At 41.5% G+C, this 21779-nt stretch overlaps 1 protein-coding gene across 2 annotated transcripts in view; it reads right to left on the reverse strand.

The window, feature by feature from the left end:
* NCALD (neurocalcin delta) overlaps nt 1-21779 on the reverse strand; it is an 89798-nt gene that overhangs the window by 27466 nt on the left and 40553 nt on the right. For both annotated transcript variants that reach the window (XM_067537330.1, XM_067537331.1), the window contains exon 2: nt 5088-5484. In XM_067537330.1, the coding sequence (XP_067393431.1) occupies nt 5088-5465 (378 nt within the window). In that variant the 5' untranslated portion in view covers nt 5466-5484. The remainder of the gene's footprint in view (nt 1-5087; nt 5485-21779) is intronic.

Raw genomic sequence — 21779 nt, forward strand, 5'->3', positions numbered from 1 at the left:
CTGTCAGATTGGAAGGATGTATCTAGTAGAGTCCCACAAGCAGCTATTCTGGTTCGGTACTTTTAAACATATTCATTAATGACTGGGATAATGGAGTGGAAAGAATGTTGATAACATTTGCAGATGACACCAAACTCGGAGGGGTCGCAAGCACTTCGGAGGACAGGATTAGAATTCAAAAGGAATTTGATAACTTGAAGAATTGGTCTGAAATCAACAAAATGAAATTCAATATAGACAAATGTGAAGTACTTCGCTTTGGGAAGAAAAATCAAATGCACATCTACAAAATGGGGAATAACTGGCTAGGCAGTAGTATTGCTGAAAAGGCTCTGGGGGTTATAGTGGATCACAAAATTAATTATAAGATAATAATGTGATGCAGTTGCAAAAAAGGCTAACATCATTTTGGGGTCCATTAATAGGAGTGTCCTATGTAAGACATAGGAGATAATTGTCCTGCTCTATTCTGCACTGGTGAGGCATCCGCTGAAGTACTGTGTTCAGTTTTGGACACCACACTTTAAAAAATATGTGGACAAATTGGAGAGAGTCCAGAGGAGAGCAACAAAAATGATAAAAGGTTCAGAAAACCTGACCTATTAGGAAAAGTTAAAAAAACTGGGTGTGTTTAGTCTTGAGAAAAACAACTGAGGAGGGACCTGATAGTCTCTAATATGTTAAGGACGGTTATAAAGAGCACAGTGATCAGTTGTTTTCAAAGTCCACTGAAGGTAGGACAAGAAACTGTTTTTAAGAACTGATTAGAGAAGCTCTTGTCAGGGATGGTTTTGATGTATTTGATCACTTCAACTTGAGTGCAGGGGGCTGGACTAGATGACCTCTCAAAGTTCTTTCCAGCCCAACAGTTGTATTGTTCCATGAATTGGAATGGACAAGGGGATACTTGCAGGCAAAGCTGCCAACCAAGCAGAATTTGTAGCTCCATTATATAGCAGGCCGCTTCTCTGTATGGTAGGCTTTCTTTAGTCTGTAACAGGGGAGCAGCTTTCAAACAAAATGTATTGGTTTTATTAGATTGGGACTCCCGCTGTCAAACCTTAGAAAGTCCCTCAAAATTTGGCAGGCGGGGGAGAGTTGGAAGCATAGAGACAGGTAGAATGAGGCGCAATCAAGATCTATACACAGGGGAACCAGATCATCAGGGCAAGGTGCCAATATTGAAAGGTTGCTGAATACATTAATTAATGGAATTTGTCCCCAAAAATCCAGTACTTTGTTGGTCTATGTGAGGAAAAACAACACAGATATGAGGAAGTAGTATCATATTTTAATGCATTTAATTTTTTTTCCACCAGTAATCTGATGTTGTGTCTTGTAGCAAAATTTTAAGTCTATGTGTTGCTACTGTAGGAGTCTGAAAGAAAAGAGAGGGGCCAGTCTGTAAAGTTACAAAGTAGGTCTGTGTAGCAAGGCGCTGTGGCCTTCCTCGGAGCCTGGGCCTGAGGAAGGGTCGCTCAGCCCCCGCTGGAGAGAACCAGGCCCTGCAGGCCCAGCCACCCAGAAGCAGAGGTGTGGAGCCAGGCCCAAGGCTGGCAGTATAAAAGACAGGTCCAGCAGCTCAGTTGGGGGAAGGCTGCTGTGGGAGGCAGATGTGTCTTCCCAGAGGGTGCAGCCTAGGCCTGATCCAGGCCCTGTGGCTGTTTGGCAGAGATGCCCCGCTGACCGGAGCCTCCAACCCTGGCTGGACCTGCCAGGCCTGAGTGACTGAAGGGGGCTATCCGACCCTGTTGACTGGATAGGGCCGCCCGGCCCAGAGGACTGGAGAGAGCTGCCGGACCCTGTTGACGGGGAAGGGCTGCCGGACTCTTGTAGCTGGGAAAAGCTACCCCCGCCTGATGAATGGGAGAAGCCCCCTGAGGCCGGCCCTGACCAGGAGGCCTGGTGTGGAGGACCCACCGGTGTGACCGACCCTAGCAGATCAGAGGAGCTCCTGTGACCTGGAGGAGCTACTGCTCACCGACGACCCCCAGGTGTTTCTGGACCGCCGCCAATCGATCATGAGGGATCGTCGGATGCCCGCTCACCACCTTCCCCAGTGACCTGGAGGGAAATATGTGGGCACAGATACTGAGGGACCAAGGGGAGGAAGTGGCCCAGGGACAGCCATAAACAGTGGCTGAGTCAGGGGCAAGACCCCTGTTGGCGTGTTGTGGCGGGAGCCCCGCCGACTCAGTGGCAAACGCCTTTGCCACTGCTGGGCCCTGGGCTGGGACGCAGTGGAGATGGGTGGGCCTGTATCCTCCTCCCCACTTCCCTAGCCACCCCGGGAGAAAGTGATCTCTCCTGCCATTGCAACCAACCAGCGGCCTAAGGGCCAATAGACTGCTTGCTCGCCCACCCCGCCTAAGGGCCGGGGCAATAGACTGCTAAACTGGCTGCTAATTCCCCTCAGTAGAGGCGCTGTGGCCTTCCTCGGAGCCTGGGACCAAGGAAGGATTGCGATGCCCCAGCTGGACTGTGCCAACTGCTTCTACAGTCTGATATTCAGTTCCCTCTGGTTTTAAAGGTAGGACGGTTGGATTCTGACACTGATTCTTGTGTGGTCATCTTGGCCACTTTCTACCCTATTCGTCAGTTTTTATTTGATTTACTGTTTTTTTTGTGTTTTGTTTATTTTGCCTTGTGGGCCACATTTTTTTTCAAAAGGAGTGAGGTGACCCCCAGGAGGAAAAAAGGTGTGCAGTCACAGGTATATGTAAAATTACTAGGTTGTACGTGCACCACACACAAGGGGTGGCAAACAGCCAGCCCAATTCTCCATCTAGCAGGTAGTCCATGAGTTTTCTTTAATTGTGGTTGCACAGTTGTACAAATTGATATGCACAAATGGGCTGCTGCTCTTTGGCCTTAAATGACCTGGTTTTACAAATGTTACATGAAGAGACACTCTTCAGCCAATATTCCTTCAGGTTTTGAAGTATAAATGGATAAAATCTGATCTCAGTTTCATCCCTGCACTGCCCCTTGATTTCAGTGGGGGTTTCCTGTGTGTAAATAGACCAGAATTTGCTGCCTATGTGACTAAAGAGGACCCTAAATAAGTCGGTGTCTAAGCAATCTGATTAGCAGATCTGTGGCAACTGAAAAAACAGTAGTTTCCTTAACAAGAAAACTACAAATAAATCCTGTAGTTAACAATCTTATTAGATTTGGCATGAACACATTTTGTGAACTACATTCTCCATATTTTTAAATCTATCTTTTAGAGTTTTATATTGTTGCTTATCATAATAGTGCCTGAGAGCCTTCCATGTCTAAGATTGGCAACTGTTAAGTCCCTAGTGTGCTTTATGGTGTTTCTTTGTCTTTTTTCCATTTTGAAGGATAGAAAATCTGTTTGGGTGAGGGACAATTTTTATTTATTTAGGATTTTTTTTGTTTTGTTCGTTTTTGGATTTTCATTATTTTACATAAGCAGGGGAAAATTTGTAAGGGGGACAATATCTTCTCACTAGAATATTTCATATTGTTTATTATGGCACATAGGCAAGGTTACGTATGTCTTTGAATGAAATAGTAGTGATTATCTTGGCTAAGGAAAGCATGTTTTATTGGTCCAATGAAGTGTAATGCCATAGTCCAATTTCAAAATAATCTTAGCAGTTAGTCAAATTCAGAAGAAGTGGCATATTGGTAAGCTGGTTAAAGTGACTATAATTGGTTCCAATTACACACTGAGGGCATGTAAAGAGAGGTGGAACCAGTCAACATCTCATAAGAGATGTAAGAAGCTGCAAGATAAAGCAGCATCCCTGCATCCACTTTTACGCTTTCCTATTAGTTGCTTTTCCTGCTACAGCTCTGCCTTTCTGTCCCCTCATCATGTATTTCTGTCCACTTGCCACTATTCATACCTCTTCTGAATGTCCCCTGTAAACACATGCAACTCCACTGGTGGTGGTGGTGCTGTATCATTTATACCAGGGCTGAATTTGGCACACAGTATTAAGATATTCATTCATATCCCTCCGAGTTAGCTACATGCAGTCCTGGGTTTTAACTCTTATACAAGAATACAAAATACAAAAAATAAAAGACAAAGATGTTTGGAGTCATGTATACAGTCTGATTGGAACAGAATGAGTACCATCATTGGTTACTATTGGGAAGATGTTCTAAGACAAACTAATAAAGAAGAGCGGGATGGCACACATTTGAATGATTTTTAACATATGCAATTAGCTATCATAAATTGTAATTTATGTACATTCCATTCCCTCCATTTCTGTCAGATCTTTAAATATGAATACTACTATATCTAATTAGCGCTTCAATATCTCCAGTGATGAGGAGGCAGAAGTGGATTACACAGATTAAAACTATGCAAGTACACTACAGTCAAAAAAAAACTTTCAATGGATGTGATGTGCTTTCAAGGGGAAAGATACATTAGAGAAAGATGAAAATGGGGAAAAACTCATAAGTGCAACACTAGAAAATATACCCGAAGAAGCCAGGCATGGAATCACAATAGAGAATCTTCGGGCTTATCTTCACTGGAAAATTATATTAACTAACACAATGTTAAGCACTTGGGCCATGCCTGTTTTAGGAAAAAGTTTTCAAACATTTTAGCTATTTCTTCTTACCCAATATGATTTTAAAGAGGACTTTACTCTTAGGTAGACAGGTCCAATCCTGTTTAAAAATGTGTTAGCAGGTCTTGATCAACTCAAAGGTCCCCACTAGGGTCACCCACTAGCAGCTGATACGTTGTTAAATATGACAGCCCTTGTCTACATGGAGTACTTTGTAATATTTATCTTCAGGTTAGTTAACATGTTCGAACTCAAGGTAATTTTCCAGTGTGAGGAAGTCCACGGAGAAGCAGCACGGCTTTTCAGTAAAGCTTTTAGTAGCTATAAACATCTCCCTTTTGACTCTGATATTAAACCTTTGCCAAATTTAACAGTACCTTTTTATATATAAGCAAACATACGGTAGATCAAGAACATGGGAGAAGATATCACAATAATTTCTATTAGAAATTCCACCAAAATTCACAATACTGCCCTACAATTTATTCAGAATGAAAAAGTAAAACCTTTCTGAACAGTACATACCTGCACTATCTCCAGCATTTCTGACTTACTGATGTATCCATTTCCATCCAGATCATACATGCTGAATGCCCACTTCAGCTTTTGCTCCAGCTTACCTCTAGACGTTACACTCAAGGCTATGATAAATTCTCTAAAGTCTATTGTTCCATCACCGTTAGCATCGAAAGTGCGGAATACGTGTTCCGCAAATTTAGAAGCGTCCCCATAAGGAAAAAAGTTCCCATATATTTTCTTAAACTCCTCCATAGATAAATGTCCACTTGGACAGTCTCTCAAGAAGCCTTTGTACCACTCCTGGATCTCGTGTTCTGTAAAGTCTGTACTTTCTAGCAAATCTTGCATGACCTCAGGGCGTAGTTTGCTGTTCTGTTTTCCCATCTTGGTGTCAAAATTTTATCTGCAGAGGAAAAAGAAAAACATAAATTAATTTTGTTTTATTAATAAATTTAGGGGAGGGAGGAAGAAGAACAAAGTGGGCCTGATTCTGAGTTTTCTGGCACTCTTTGACTTCAGTGCAATTACTCTAAACTTGCCAATTTAGAGTAGATCAAAATGTGAGGCTGTAAGTGTATTTATCTTTCCCCGGTTGAAGAATGCCAGTAAATACTGACCTATATGCTGATTTCAGAGCCTTTTCATAGGAATGACAGTGAAATCAAATTCAATTCTGACATCTTTTAATGCTAGTTCGCTCTAGAAGGAAATTCTGCTCTTGAGGTGGGATACCAGCCACGTTGCTGATAGATATCTCATAAACAGCTATCTTGCTGGGTATGGAAGATCTGGATAAGTCCCTTTTTTCTAGTTAACATTAAAATTATGGGGGGCGGGTGTGGAATTTAAACAGAAGCCAGGGTGGATTCTTTTGCATAAACTATTAAATGTATTTTTGATGCTCCTTTGTACCCAGGAATCACAGGTATGAGATAATCCTAAACTGATTTAGCTAAGGCCCTTTGAAAATCTCTTGGGGGGGGGGAAGGGAGGAGAGGGGAATCTATTGTCATCATTGGAAACTCATTTCCCTTAAATTAACAAAGAAGAAATATTCCTGAATACAACTCATATATCTAGTTTTTCAATTAAATCACCTTTGTTATGTTTTGTTAAAAGTAAATTGCTATGTACTGTATCATGTTATAGGTCCAGGAAGGATGAATGGCCTTTGGTTTTTAAATACTGTTTCAGAGCTTGATCATGCTACTCCAAAGGACAGCATCATTAATTTTACTGGAAGCTTAAAGTACATCTCCAAAAGAGAACTCACCTCATTTTCATGGTTAAAAGCTGTAATTGCTATGCATTAATAGCCAGGTTGCCCATCTCTGACTAAATTCCAGTGTATGACTGAACTGTGGGAAGTCATTCTTTACAAACAAAAATTAACACAAATGATCAGATTTGTTATGCAAATGAAAGCCATAAAACACAATTTATGAAAATGTAACTTAAGTGGATCATGGCTATTTGTAAAAGCCTTCAATATGGTTATGCCATAGTAGATTCACTATTTCATGGGGTAAAATTTGTGAAATTTATCTGTAATGGCTAATGGACTCCTAACAAAATATCCCTGCAGATTCAAGATACACATTTCTTCTTCAGTATTTAAAATTTATAGCAATAGTCAGTGGGAAATGTAATACTCGGTGGAGTTTACAACCTGCCTCTCCCCCTTCATCAGTGGAAAAAGGAGGTGAAAATTTAGGACCTGTCCTTGTTGGTGCTGAGTGTTTTCTGTGTGCTGCTGAGCATTTGCAATGCCTTCTGAAGTTAATGGGAGATACTTTTCAGGATTGGGTCCTTAAAATCCAATGTTGATAGACATGAATAACAAAAACAAACTGGCCTTTAAAAGAGAAAATGTCTGTAAAGCACTTTGAATATGGAGAATGCCATGTTAATGGTAAATATTGCTATCACCTTTCCTCACTCACCCTTGTCAAGTGCTGCATTATAAAGACCTAAAAGGATCCAAGGCCTTAATTCCTTGGAGATGGTGCAAAGGCTGTTGATTTAAGGGCCAGAGCTAATACTCATGAGGTCAGTGGAAGGACTCTCATTGATTTCAAATGGACGATGGGATTGGGTCCATAATGAACAACTTGGGAGTTTTCAGAGCAAATGGATTACATGAAAGCAACCAGACCTTTTCAGTCTTGCAAACTAGAGTTTATAGCAGGAAAAATGGCACATGCAGGTTTTGGTAGCAGCATGGAGGATGAAACAGCCAGGTGAAATGGTGTAGGTCAGTTTAAAGCAGTACTGGTTTAATTAAAAAACAAACCCACATACCCCTTTGGTGATTTAACACCATTCATTATTTAGCACCACCATTATTACCCAGTTGTGCAGGTTCTGCTACTTTCAGGACATTACACTGGAGATGTAAGTGCTACTCGCATTGGAGCTACGAGAACACTACACAAGAGAGCTGCAGGAAAGCATGTGTTCACATTTTCATTATAATCCCTAATTTGTGATATTAAATTATCTCTACCACTTGACTGAAACTTGGAAGGAACATTGTCACTCCAAAGGCTTTATGAAATCAAATGTTAATAAATGTAGAGAGTGGCCTTCAACAGATGGCTTTTATGACTATGCCTCATTGTGGGATTACAGACGTTCAAACATTATACTTTTATACATCTATATTAAGATGCATGTGAAATGGATTTACACCAGACAATAAAAAAAATAGCATAAAAGAGCACCCACGGAAAAAAGTTATAACAGTAATAGCTGAGCATCATGATTAGAACAACTAGCATTCTTCTGCAGGAGGCATGCTAAGTGAGTTTACTTGCTGAATCTTATTATAGAATAGAAAATGGGATGAAATCTATAGCTGATATGAGAGAGGACAATGTTGTTAAAGTCCATGGGATTCCACTGGATTATGTTTATAGTGAATGTGGACCAATGTTCTTTGCCCCAAAAGTTGCTTGCCTAAATAGGTCACCTCTAGAAATTAGTAATATTGGGATGAATCCTCCCTGTTTTATCAACAGGTGATAAAATCCCAGTCTGAGTACAGAATACACACTTGAAGATCCTTACAATTACTTCATATATTGCTGCCTACCTCTTCATAATGTCTGTTTGGCTCATCTTAGATTAATGCTAGAGTCACTGAGCTAAAACAATTTTTACAACAAGCAGCAAAAACAAAGATGTGGACCTGGTTGTATATATTTCTCCACACCTTCCCCCAAGGGTAGACCCCTTTAAATAATAAAACATTGCAAGGAATTAATGAACTAGGATCACTGTGACATTTGTAAAATAGTAAAATATATAATATATTGAAAAATAAATGCTGAGCCGGTACACATCAAAGAAGTTAAGAAAATTCTGATAATTATTTTTTCATAACATTTCTGCAGCAATAGTGATTCCTTTATCAGATACTATGGTGAATGGCATGGTATAAACAAACAGTCTCTTGAACGGGACAGCATAATAGACTTATGATATCGACATACTCTAAAAGTCTATGCAGATGATGTTGTGAGGTTAAAATAATACATCAATGACACATGGATGCCTGAAGAGTGGATATTGCTACAACCAGTAGCTCCTGCAGATCAAGAACGAAATATCATTACACGTGCTTATTGTGTTGTGTCAGACTATAAATGGTATGCACAGAGAGAAGAGATAAAGGAATGGAAGTTACGTCAAGCAGTGCTTGCTATGGAAAGAATCTGCATTTAATGACTATTATAATAAATATTCATAGGAAGTACAATATAAAGTGTATGTTTAGAGCTAGCCCTAAACAGATCCAGATGATGAATTTTTAAGATCAGATTTCTCTCTGATTAACAATAGTCTGTGACAATTCAGCACCCTAATAGTAGAGCAAATGATGGCAAAACTGACACCAAAAACTTAATGATGTTTGCTTTATGCAACATAGTGTGTGCAGATAGGATAGTAACACCTGGACGTATAGCAGCATCACACTCATGGGGGAAGAAGCTGGAAACGATGACAATGACCCTTTCTTATTTTATTTATACTCCTTTGTGGGTGTTAATTTACTGTAGCCAAGAGATGTGGCCTCCCTCTGAGATTGACATCAAGGGAGAGCCAAGGGAACCCAGGAAGGCAACAGCTGACCGGAAGCAGGTAGGCGGGGCTAGGCCTATTAAACCCAGGCCTGCCCACTCAGTCAGAAGCCAGCGGCCAAGGGAGAAGGACGCCTCTCCCTTGGTGCTCCCTTGGTTGGCCACATCCAACCGCGATGACCTGGAGGAGAAGCTGCCGGGTCTACCCACTGCGTGGGGCCCTGAGGAACTGGATGAGCTGCCTGAGCCAGATGAGCTGAAGGAGAACCCTGGATCCTACGACCTGGCGAAGGACCTGCCAGAGCTGCCTGAGGACCTGGAGGAGCTGCCTGAGCTACCAACCCCTGGTGAGCCAGAAGGGACACACAGACCCTGGGACCTAGAGCTGCCCTCCGCAGAGGACCCCAAACAGTTTCCGGACCTGTTGACGGTGAGGGACTCATGGGACTCCCACACGCCGTCTACTCCAGCGACCCAGAGGGAGACGACTGGCCACAGCTACTCTAGGGACAGAGGGGGAGGAAGCAGCCCAGGGAAGCCGACTACAGTCCGGCTGAGCTGACACTCGCTGTGAGTCAGCGTGTTTCGATTGGAGCCTCGCTGACCCAGTGACAGGACACCCCGTCACTGACAGGGCCCTGGGCTGGGACGCAGTGGAGATGGGTAGGCCTGCATCCCCCTACCCCGACCAGGGGTGCACACCCATTGAAGGCCAAAGTCTGTCCCTTACTTCCAGCCATGCCCTGCCAAAGGGCTGGGCACAGACTACTTACCCGCCCTGCTAAAGGCTAGAGACTGCTGCCCTGCCCTGCCCTGCCCTGCTTGAGGGCCAGGGCCTTGGACCATTTCCTCACCCACTTGGGCTATTGTCTGCTACTTGCCCTGCCAAGGGCTCGAGACTGCTTCCTCCCCTTGCTAACCTACCCTGCTAGAGGCTAGCCCGGAGATTATTGCCTCGCTCCGCTAAGGGCTGAAGGCTGCTTCCCGCTGCCGACCCGTCCCTGGCTGAGGGCCAGGCCATAGAGTGTTTGCCTTCCCTGTGAGGGCAAGAGACAATTACCCACTACTAAGGGCCGGAGGCAGCCCCTTTAAGGGGGACACCCTGAAGGACGTAGGTGCCGGGAGGCGTGGCCTCCCTCTGAGTTGACCTCGAGGGAGGGCCACCGGCGCCGCCCCCTACAGGGGATCCTCTACACTTACGGCCTAGTTCTGAAATATCCAGATAACAGAGTCCACACATGTATAGGCTGCATAATTTCCAGACATCAAGGAGTGGGGTTAGCTGCCTGACAAATTAAGCAGCTAAGAACATGCCACTGAACTGAAGCCAATCTATTGCCAATGAACAAGTTAATCCAAACATATTTCCCTTAATAGAATTCCAGGTTTGGAGAGGACAGAGGTAGTTAATGTATGCAAACAGATATGCCATGACTCCAATGACGTCTGTGACATCAGAGGGACAAAGGACATCACATGTGCATTTACCTGTCAGTGCTCATGACTCTCCACCTTCATGGCCATTATAAGGATGTTCCTTCCCCTTCTGCTAATATCATTCTAGTGGGTACAGAGGAACAGAGCCATGACCCCCTAAATTTTAAGGAGGGTAACTTAAAACTGGAGGAAAGGATAACGATGAAAGAGAGAAGGCAGAATATAATGAGGGATGGATTACTGGACTAAAGAGGAGAGATGGGATGCAGGCAGAATGGAGAGACAGGATCAGTGGGCACTGGGCATCTGACAAGGGAGATGTAAGTGCCTACAAATTTTTAAAGATGTGAAGAGCCAGTCTTGAGACAGGAACTCCTTGGAGTGTTTAAAGTGGGTATAACAAGGCAAATCATAAGAAAATTGAGACTTGATGAATAAGCCCACATTTGTAACAGCAAGGACTATTAGACTGTGGAAAACCTTCCAAAGAGTTTATGTAAGCGCCATTTCCCAATATACTTAAAACCAGAATGCACGAAACAAGTGAGAATATACTTTAGGGAACAATCCTTGCACCAATGGTGGGATGAACAACATAAATTAATGGGCTTTTTACAGCTTTAATTTCTACAATGCTTTGAATACAGGCTTTACGTACTGAGAGTTTCTGGTATGTGAAGGTGGAAAGTTTCAGTAACATGGTGCTGTGAAGAACATTTCCCCACCATATCTGAGCTGAAGGCATCTTATACAGAGGCCAGCAGCAATCATGGGATGGAACCACCTGAGTAAAAGAACTTGACCAGTATCATCCCAACTCAAAATCTTGTGGAAAATAATCATGAATCATTTCTCTTTTTATTATCATTTGCCTTCAGAAACCACTAACTCATGGTCTCTTAGGTACAATCTGATCTGTGTCCAAGGAAAATCCATTTGTGGGACAAGCTCTGTCTTTGGCTTGTCTAAGTTATATAATTTGAGAGGCTCACTGAGAAAAGCAGCCTGGTAAGAATACAATCTACTGCTAACCAATTGAATAAGATCCCGACAACCCCTGAAATGGGCCAAAGCTTAAGAGATACAACAGCATAATAACTCTTACAGGAGAATGCTATCTACCATCTCAAGCAAGCAGCACTCAGGCACCCAAGTCAGCCTCCTAGACCTGAGATTTGTCTATAACTGGATTGTTTTATTCAATATATATGGTTCTCCACTCACTTTCCCTTCTACTCCTTTTTCTCCACAGTATTAGTGAGGATTTGAGAAGCCAAGAGTTACAAGAATGGAGCCATGAGAAGTAGAATTTTCTAAGTTGCCTGTAACTTGGATTATCTGTGAAGTTGGAGGTGGATTTCTATTTCTCTCAAGTCTTGCAAGTAAGGAGACATTCACAGAAATTATTGAAAAGCCTATGAAGCCACCTAATCCATCCTTCTGTCACTGCTGCATGGCCCTCTGGTCTCTGTAATATAGTATAAAACACTTTCTCACCCCACAATTCCTTCTGTCTCTCATTACTTCTAGTAATAGCCCCATTTATCACCCTATAGCAGTGTTTCTCAATTGGTGTTCCGCGGAACCCCAGGGGTTCCGAGGAACACTGTTAGGGTTCCATGATCAGCTGTTCTCCGCGCCGCCGATCAGCTGTTCTCCGCGCCGCCGATCTGCTGTTCTCCGCGCCGCCGAAAAAGGGAAGATGTCTCGGATTTTCCGGTGGAGGGTATCCAGTGTAAGTGTAATTTAAGTGTAATTTAATTGAGAAATGCTGACCTTTGCTTATTTCGACATTTGAAGACTGTTAAGAGTTTGGGGGAGGTTCTGCAATTATTTTTGGAGTTCAAAAGGGTTCCGTGGCCAAATTTAATTGAGAAACACTGCCCTATAGAATTCCTTTCTTTCTATGACGCGAGATCCAAAGGAGGGTCTTTGTCCTGTTCTGGCCTAACCCATCCCTACAGGATGGGGCTTAGCAACAGGGGGGCTCAGTGTGAGCAACTCCCTCACCCCAAAAAACCCCAGGACGTGGATAATGAGAATTGAGAAGTGTCTGCAGCACTCTGTGGCTTTCCCACTGTCCACTTCCTCTCTTTGGAACAGAGGGGTGTCTTAGGGCTGCTGGCCTTATGTTTGACAGCTTCATGGCACAGGTATCAGCAGGTGCTGGGGAGAGAAGTGGAAATGTTTAGCCCCTTCATTGTTTGTCTGCCTTGTTTAGCTTGCCTACCTGGGTATACTGGGGAAGCACAACCTCCTTGTGGTGTCATTTTCCAGGGATCTCATTGCCATGCAAAGTGTGGCTGGGAATTCTGACCCTATTCCAGGGGAAGGGTGGCAATGGGGCACTCATGGACCAGGTCTGTAAGAACAATGCACAGCCAGGTTATGGCATTCTGCCTGGGGGCTCCATTTCCATGGAGCCATGGGGTCAGGATTTGTCTCTTGCGATCAACACCCTTCAGATATTTGTTATTACCCCTCACCCACACCTTCCCCAATTGCTGTCACTGCTCAGTGAAATTCTACATAGCTAATTCTTCCACTCTTTCTTCATGCTGTGTGTCAGGTCTCCAGTCCCTGATCCATTTTGTTGATCACATGCATGCATGTCTCTCTTCCGTTCCTCCTAAAATCCCTTGCAGGACACAGGAAGGTGAGTATTTATGTAAGCCAACCTATTAACACACACACACTTCTGTAAGACATGATTTCCTTGTAGCATCAGTTATTCATTTAGACCTTAATACATTTAACTACTAGCCAAGCTTTAGAATAATCAGGCTTCTCTCTTCAAAGAAGCATCTAGCTAAAATAACACATTTTCTTTCCATCTGCGTATTTTGTTTCTCTCTGTGCTCCCCATCGCTGATGGCTGGAATGTTGGTGTTGCCATGGTCTGATAATTAATGCAAATCCAACAGTAAATATGACAGTATGTGGGCTATGCGCTGTGTGTTATCTTGTAAATCACACACACGTCACAAGAGGCACCAGTTGCCAAGATAAGAGCCTGTGATCAGTAATTACCGCACTGCAGTCACAGAGAGCTCTGTAAATATTCACTGGTCTCTCCACAACAGATTACCCCGGAGCACTTTTCTTCCTCAACCACTCTCAAATTTCTCCATTTTTATCTTTGTGTCATTCACAACCTTGTGCCACCCTCTCCTCTTTCAGGTGCAGTTGGACTAAGGGGATGTCTACACTGCAATAAGACACCCACATCTGGCCCATGTCAACTGACAGGCTCATGGAGCTACAAAATTGCAGTGTAGCTGTTTGGGCCCAGGCTGGAGTTCTAACTCTGGGACCCCATGAGGAGGGAAGGTCTCAGAGCCAGGGCTCTAGCCTAAGTCCAAATACCTACACTGCAATTTTTTCATCCCTGCAGCCCAAGCCAGCTGACACAGGCCAGCTACAGGTGGTTTATTGCAGTGTAAACATACTGAAAGTGAACAAACTGTGAGTGAATACCATACACACTCCCAGCCTTGATGGACCAAATTACATTCTCAGTTCGAGGGATTTCACTTCTTCAGTAAATCCATTGGAATCAATGGAACTACTCAGACTTTATCCGCCTACATTTAAGAGCAAAATTTGGTTGGGTCAAGGTTTTTTCCACTTCACAATTCAAGGGAAAGGAGCCCCATAACCTCTTGGAAGCTTGTAATTTGTTTCCTTACTACCATTTCCATTTTGCATTCATACTGTTTGTCTAACTACTGCAGCAATACTCAGAAGTGCTGGGCAACAGGGTTTTCTTTTCTTTTCTTTTCTTTTTTAAAGCGGCATCTCTACAGCATTCATTTTGAAGGAAAAAACAACTTACTGGAAACTACACATGCTTTGCAAACAGCATGGGAAAAAAGAGATTCAGAAGTAAGATTTGGGCCTAGTTACCCTGACTATCTCCCTTTAAACTGTCAAAGTGCAAAACCTGCAAAATTCATAGGAAGGATTCATTAAAAAAATCTGATTCTTTTAAAGAATATCTATAAGCAAACAGAACTGCAATATAATAAAAAAGGCCACTATACAAAGAAGTATAATATGCAGAAATATGCTAGATAACACTAAATTGTATAATGACCAGGAAGTAAAAAACAGTGCATGAAGGAGGAGCAAAAAGATCTGCATACAGGAGCATTATTAAAATTTATTGTCCTTTGCTACTTAATAATCTATTCCCTCTTACAAAGCTCTTATAAAGCTGGTTTAGTGAGTGGTATCATTCTTTCATGGTAGCTTTGTAGTTTTATTCCAATGCCCTACATTTTTTGTTGTTGTGGAGTTTTTTGCAATCATATTTACCGTACTACACATAAGAAGCCTTCCCAAATACCAGGTGTCTGTCCTTCATTGTTATTTTGACAACAGTAGATTATGTGCTCTTCCTTCATATCACAGAAAGGCTGCAAAAGGTAAAGACAAAATTCCAAACCTTGCAGCAGTGTCCTGTGAGAGAGCTGGGCAGCCCAATAGGAACAGCAGCCGTACAAAGTTAATGTCTTAGGACTTCAGAGGCTCTTATGGTATATCAAACATCAAAAGAAGAGGCAGCCCCTAGTCCCTTTAGACGTATTCTGGCACAGAAATACTGCAGCTGCCCCCTGTTTCTCTTTGTCATAATTCCTTTGTACCACCTCTACCACGGCCGCTGGAGGGGAGCGGGGGGAGGAGAGGAAGTGGGGAGCGGTGGCACAAGGAGGCACTGCTCCTGTCAATACATTCTAATTTATTATCAGGATAGTCAGCATCAAGGGCAGAGATGCCAGAATGAAGTTGCCCTGATTCCATTGCGTTTCATGTAAGGATGATGGTTTGCACTGATAAAATATGACCAAACATGAATACTTATAGCACTGGAAGGAGGGGGACAAATCCGTATGATGCAGATTCATGCTCTGCAGAGCTGCATGTTCTACAGTGACTCCACTCTAATGCATGGTCTGCCACCCAGCCCATTCCAAAACCTGGTATCTGGGAGGTTATAGCTTGGTCATAAAAATACTGCCCAGGTGATACTTGGCATCTATCTATTGACCATTCGGAGACACTTACATTAACCCCACCTTACTATCTGACAGCATGTAAAATGGGAGACATTTAGGATGCAATACAGCTAGGTACAGAGTGCCCTGGGAGTGCCTTCTACATCACTTAAGGCCAAAATTCCTCTCCATAAGGAGCAGTAGATACCTGGGACCTACTGCATCACCCTGAATAGGCCTGGCAAAAAGGGCTGATGATGCACGTCTGGGAATGGGTTACTCGATCTGTACATACACCAATCCAGTGCCTCAAAATCCCACAACCGGGCCATCTGAGGCTGAAAGAGCAGATGTAGTTATTCAGTCTGTGACCTGCCCATACACTGGGAGTATGGATCCGATCTTGTCCCTCCAGTTTTATAGAGCCTAATTATTTTGGTTTTGGGTGTTTGGATGTGTGTAATTTTCACTCTATGAACATATAAGAAAAATTATGAAAAAAATGTTAGTTAAGCATTACCCAGATCATTTACTCCATGCCTAGTGGGAAGAGCTTCAGAGACATTGCACACCTAAGACATAATATTTTCCCCTGTTAGTTAAAAATAGTAAGATAAAATAAAAGCTAAAGGAAAATCAAAAAACAGAGAAAGCCCATGTTGCTAAAATCTGAGGTTAACTCACAAAAGCGGAGTCTGGCTGATATACCAAACCTGCCACTTGGGCATGTTATTTCATATCACCTTTCCCTCTTTTTCAAGAGTATAGTGAAGTCAAAATAATGTCAGTCTTCAGACTGCTTTTTGTTCTTTAATTATTCCAGTACAACACTGTTGAAGAACAATATTTTACCATAGGCTTTATTAATAAATGTGGTACAATATTCATTTAACTTATTAGAACCATCCATGGTCTTTAAAGCAGCTAACTACTTGTCCCAGAAGACTTTAAATAAGTCCTGTAGGAATGAGAGATGTTTTTCTACCTTTTGTGGGGTTGCATTTTGGAAAACAATAATTCTATAAAAAATTTATTTGCTGCCTCCTAACAATTATCGATCAAAATGGGAATAAAGAGTTTGCTAACACTGCACATTAGGATAGCCTTTATTCTAAGGGAAATTTTCCAGACTCCATTGCATTCAACTGTTTCACTGAGCATAGGGCATTCATAGTATTTATCAACACTGGTGTTAAGTGAACAGCAGAGGAGCTGGCAAAATCTCTCAACTGGTTCCAGCTGGGGGTGACTTTATCTAGTGGCATTCTTTCAGAAGGAGACCATATATTAAGAACATGATGACAGACGTTTTCTGCAGTGACCCTGGCTTCTATTATGAGAGTAACTTGGGAGCCTAAAGTTTCTTTGTTCAAAAAGCTCTGTATGGGCCAGATTTTCAAGTGCTCAGCATCCACAACTAGAGTCAGATTTCTCAAAAAGACACTCAGCTCTAATTAGGCACCTAAGTAAGGTCCAGCGTTTCATTAGCACCCAACATGCTGACATCCTCTGAACATCTCACTATTTATTTCTGTGCCTAAAGTGGGAGCTGAGCACGTTCGAAAGTCTGGCCCTACTAACATGTCTCTTATTTGAGATTTGTTCTAATATTCACATATCTAATTATATTAAACCCCTATCCTGAGACTTTTTTCTTTTATACAAGGAACCCTCTGATGGCAACAAAAACTACCCAAGCACACAAAAACATACCAGTCATTGGATGCATTTAGCAACAACTTGATCAGGCTTCTAATCTGACCTTCATCTAATTCCGTTCTCTTTGTAACCATGTATGCAATGAACTTGTTGAACAATGGTGGAGATTGAAACAGAATGTGCAGCAGAAACTGCCTGGCCCCAAGTAATATGAGAAGTCAATATTCCAGTGTGAATTCATGATCTCTTTTCTGTATAAATAAATAGCATGTGATTCTCACAAAGAGCAACATTTCTGCTTAGACTATCCCTTAAAAAATTGTTAACAGATGCTCTCTCCTTCCATAGCTGTGAATTAGTGTTGGAAAGTTACAACAAAAGCATGATATTGTAACAACTGAGACATTAATTGGCAAATTAAATATTTTAAAGAACGCTCTTACAATGAAAAAAGGTGTGAATTCTGAGGTTGCTACCTGGAGAGTAATGGATTGTCTTGCAGAAAATCTAGTGAAACTTTCTCATGAAAAGCAGACAACAAAAGAGTGATGTGTTGAGAGGTTTTGGAAGCCAGGATGAAAATCCTGCATGGGGGATATAGGCAAGATTCACTAATACGACACTGGAAGTTATAAATTCATGAACTTAAGCTCTCTGTGCCAGGAACTACATTTGTACAGATCAGTGGATTCTGACAAGAGCAATACTGTAATGTAAAATATTCAATAATAAGACAAGAATTTTAAAATAGTTTTCGGAAAGCAATTATTATAAAATATAGAAATACTATATGTAATACATGCATACTGAAAAACTATTTCCAAGAATTCTTAGCACCTTGAACTTACAAGCTGAGAATATTATATCGCTGGATCCTCAACAACTGATTGAAAATTTTGAATGGAACCAATTTTCAATCGGAAAATGCAGTTTCACTGAAATCAAATCATGTTTGCAGGAATGAGTTGATTTTAACAAAAAAGTCCCAAATAATGTTGAAATGAATCATTTCAACTTTATTATTGCACTCTGATAATGTCAAAATATTTTGGTTTTGATTTTACCATTTCAGTTTATTTTGTTTCAACTACTATATTAAAATATTATTTTGCATATATTATATTTCAACATGATCAAAACCAAAACAGTTTAACATTATTGAAATGATCTGCTGATTCAAACTCAAATTGTGGGAATTTTTATTCTACCAGAGAGTTTGAAAACATTTACTTTTTGCTCTGATTCAAAATGAAAACAAATTTCAAAATATTGGACTTTCCCACAGAAAGGAAATTCCAGTCTATGACCAGTTCTACTCATTAATAAAGTCAACTGCTTTCTATTAATGAGTTAGGGCAATATTCTGGACTGGCTGATATGCAGTGCAGCTTAAAGTCAATGCCATCTAGCAAGCCTCCAGCTCTTAGTAGTCTAGGTGAAGTTCAAGGTCACCCATTCTGATTGTACATACAGAAGTGCCAGATCATGACACAGAAGTCACATGTCAAATCCAAAACTCTGCTGAGAGTCTATGGGAAAATATCCTTCCAATAACTTGTGGCACAACCTACAGCTTGTAATAGTCTACTCCAGACAGAACAGCTGTCCATCCATCTATATAAAACATTCAGAGTCCCCAAACCATATGTACAATTAGTCACCATTATCTATAATTTTTACTCCACAAAAATATTAAAGTCAACCAATATTAAAAGACAATTTATCTGTCTATTACAAATTGTCACTTTTGTGCAGTAACTGCTGAATGACATTAAAATGGAAGATAAACCTATTTATAACATTTAATCTTATGACTGTCGAAATTATTAATTTACTCAAATGACATTCAGAATTGTGTATTTAAGCTGGTACATCATATTGACATAATGGAACATATGGCTAAAATGTGAATGATAGAATATAATAGAAATTAATTTAACACTATAGACTGTATGTCATATCCTGTCTGAATACTCTTTGCTGTCTTTTGAGATATGATCTATGTAAAGTTTACACAGAGCACGTAATTCACACTGTGAATTCAAGTACATATAGGAGACTTCACAAGAACATCAGCTTTTTTATCCTTCTACATCAGAATTAACTGACATACAACAATAGTTTGATTTTGTCCTGCTAACGTGTTTCACTAGGTCAACGCTTTAAGTGAGGCATAGTAATTAGTCTTTCTAATAATGAAATAGACGACTCATTCCTGAAAAATGCTAACACAAGATTTTTGTAATGTAAAAATGTTTTTTAAATTAAGTAGCAATTTCTTTTATCTATTAATTTTGAAAATAATGACATCCAGTTCTGATTTCACACACAAGGACAGGCACAGCCATGCATGTGCACGAGGGAAATACCTGATTTCAAAAGATATGCAGAGATATCTACCTGTGTGAATTGAGGTTTGGACAACATCCTGTGAGTGAATATGCAGATACTTGCAAAAAAGAGTTAATGACATTTTTACAAATTACTTGCTGTGCCTCTCTTTCTCTCTCTCTGTATGCAGTGTGCAGTGGTTTCTCTCTCTTTTACTTTTTACCATTAGATAATGGAATGCCAACACGCACGTGGGCGTGGGCAGTGAGGATCAAACCTGGGAGCTCTTGAGCTTAATGCGTGAGCTAAGAGACACATGTCTGTTAGCTAGGGATGTAGCAAGCTCATCAATCACTTAGCCACCACTAGAGGGGGATAGAGTGCTGCCTCTGAGCAAGCAGGGGTTACATACTGCCCCTGGGCAGGGAAACGTCCTCCAGCTTCAGAGACTTCCCAGATGAATTGCCTGAAATCCGAATATGGGCTACCACTCATAAACACTGACCCACACGCGGGCATTGGCAGGAGGGATCAAACCTGGGATCTCTTGAGCTTAATTCATGAACCTCTACTGCATGAGTTAAAAGATACATACATGTCCGTTAGCCAAGGCTGGTGCAGGCTCATTAACCTCTAGCTGGCTTTAATCACCACAAGAGGGGGACAAAGTGCCACTCCGAGCCAGCAGGAGTTTATAAGGTACTGACAGAATTCACCGGTCTAGGCACAGGGTATAGCTGCTCACACAGATTAATATTGTTTTACCTAATAGTATGAAGGTAAAATGAAACTTTCTAACTGCACCCATTCATAATTTAGACTAGTAAAACAAAGTATGGGTGATGTTTCAGACAAGAAACATTTACATATTGATAGCCGAGAGACAATGTGGGTGAGGTAATATCTTTTATTGGACCAACTTCTGTTAGTGGAAAGTACAAGCTTTCAATTATGAACTTAACAGGGACACTGGTTTCATGGCTCATTACAGTAATTTGTAACACACACACACACACACACTTTCCTGTTAACCTTTAAGGGCCCACTTCAAACCCCTGCTGCATAACAATCTGACCCTGACTACTCACATTGTTTCAGGTGGCCTCCTACAACGTTACCACTTATGCATAACTATCTGTCCCAACTTGGGTTTATCTCAGGCTATGGCTACACTAGCGAGCTTACAGTGGCATAGCTCCGCCAATGCAGTTGCGCCACTGTAAATAAGCTCTCTCATGTACCCACTCTAAACTGACAGGAGACTTAATTAATCCACCCCCAACGAGCAGCGGCAGCTATGTTGGCGGGAAAAGCTCTCCCACTGACATAGCACTGGCCACACGGGCACTTAGGTCGATGTAATTTATGTCCCTGAGGAGGATGACTTATTGACACCCTTGAGCGACATACATTATACCAACATAAGTGGAAGTGTAGCTATAGCCTCAGACTTTCTTCTGCCTTCCTCAGACCTGAAGAAGAGCTCCGGGTAGCTCAAAAGCATGTAGCTTCCACAAGCAGAGACAGTCCAATAAAAAATATGACCTCACCTTGTCCGTCTTTCCTATCCTGGGACCAACACAACTACAGCAATGCTGCTAACCATATTCAGAGCTGCTCAGATAGCATAATGATGGAAGCAGACAAAAATCTAGATTGACTATCTGATGTTTGCTCAGTCTTCATTGAATATTATTATTTTCCTCTAAACCAACCAGGATGCACTCATTTGCATTTGGTGGGTTAACATCATTTTAGTGTTCATTATTACTGACCTCTGAGGAAATGAACAGAAATGCATCAGATAACTGTTTTCAGACAAGCAATCCATGTGTTTCTCATGTAAGTAAACAATTTTTATTGTTGGTGAAAGTTTAAGTGGGAGAGCCAGAAAACGTTCTGACCCTTAATTCCAGGGTTTAGCTTTAGAAATGCCAGAATTTATTCAACATGACATAACAAATCTCATGTTTCATAACTCTCTAGCAGTCCTAAATAAATAAAAATGCTAATTCCAGTTATATTTTTGGTGCCTGTTTACTTTTTGCCTCCTTCCTGTGCTCCATGTGGCAGCTTCTCTGAAATTTCAGTTTGCTATTCTCCTTTTCTGTATCTGGATTTCTCCAGTTCTCCCCTATCTTTTCATTTCCCAGGGACTTTATGTCATTCTGTATTTTTATTAAACTCAAAAC

Source organism: Emydura macquarii, unplaced genomic scaffold (genome assembly GCF_026122565.2).
Source record: "Emydura macquarii macquarii isolate MOO-44397 ecotype Brisbane River unplaced genomic scaffold, CSIRO-AGI_Emac_v2 contig_383, whole genome shotgun sequence".
NCBI classification, from domain to species: Eukaryota; Metazoa; Chordata; order Testudines; family Chelidae; genus Emydura; species Emydura macquarii.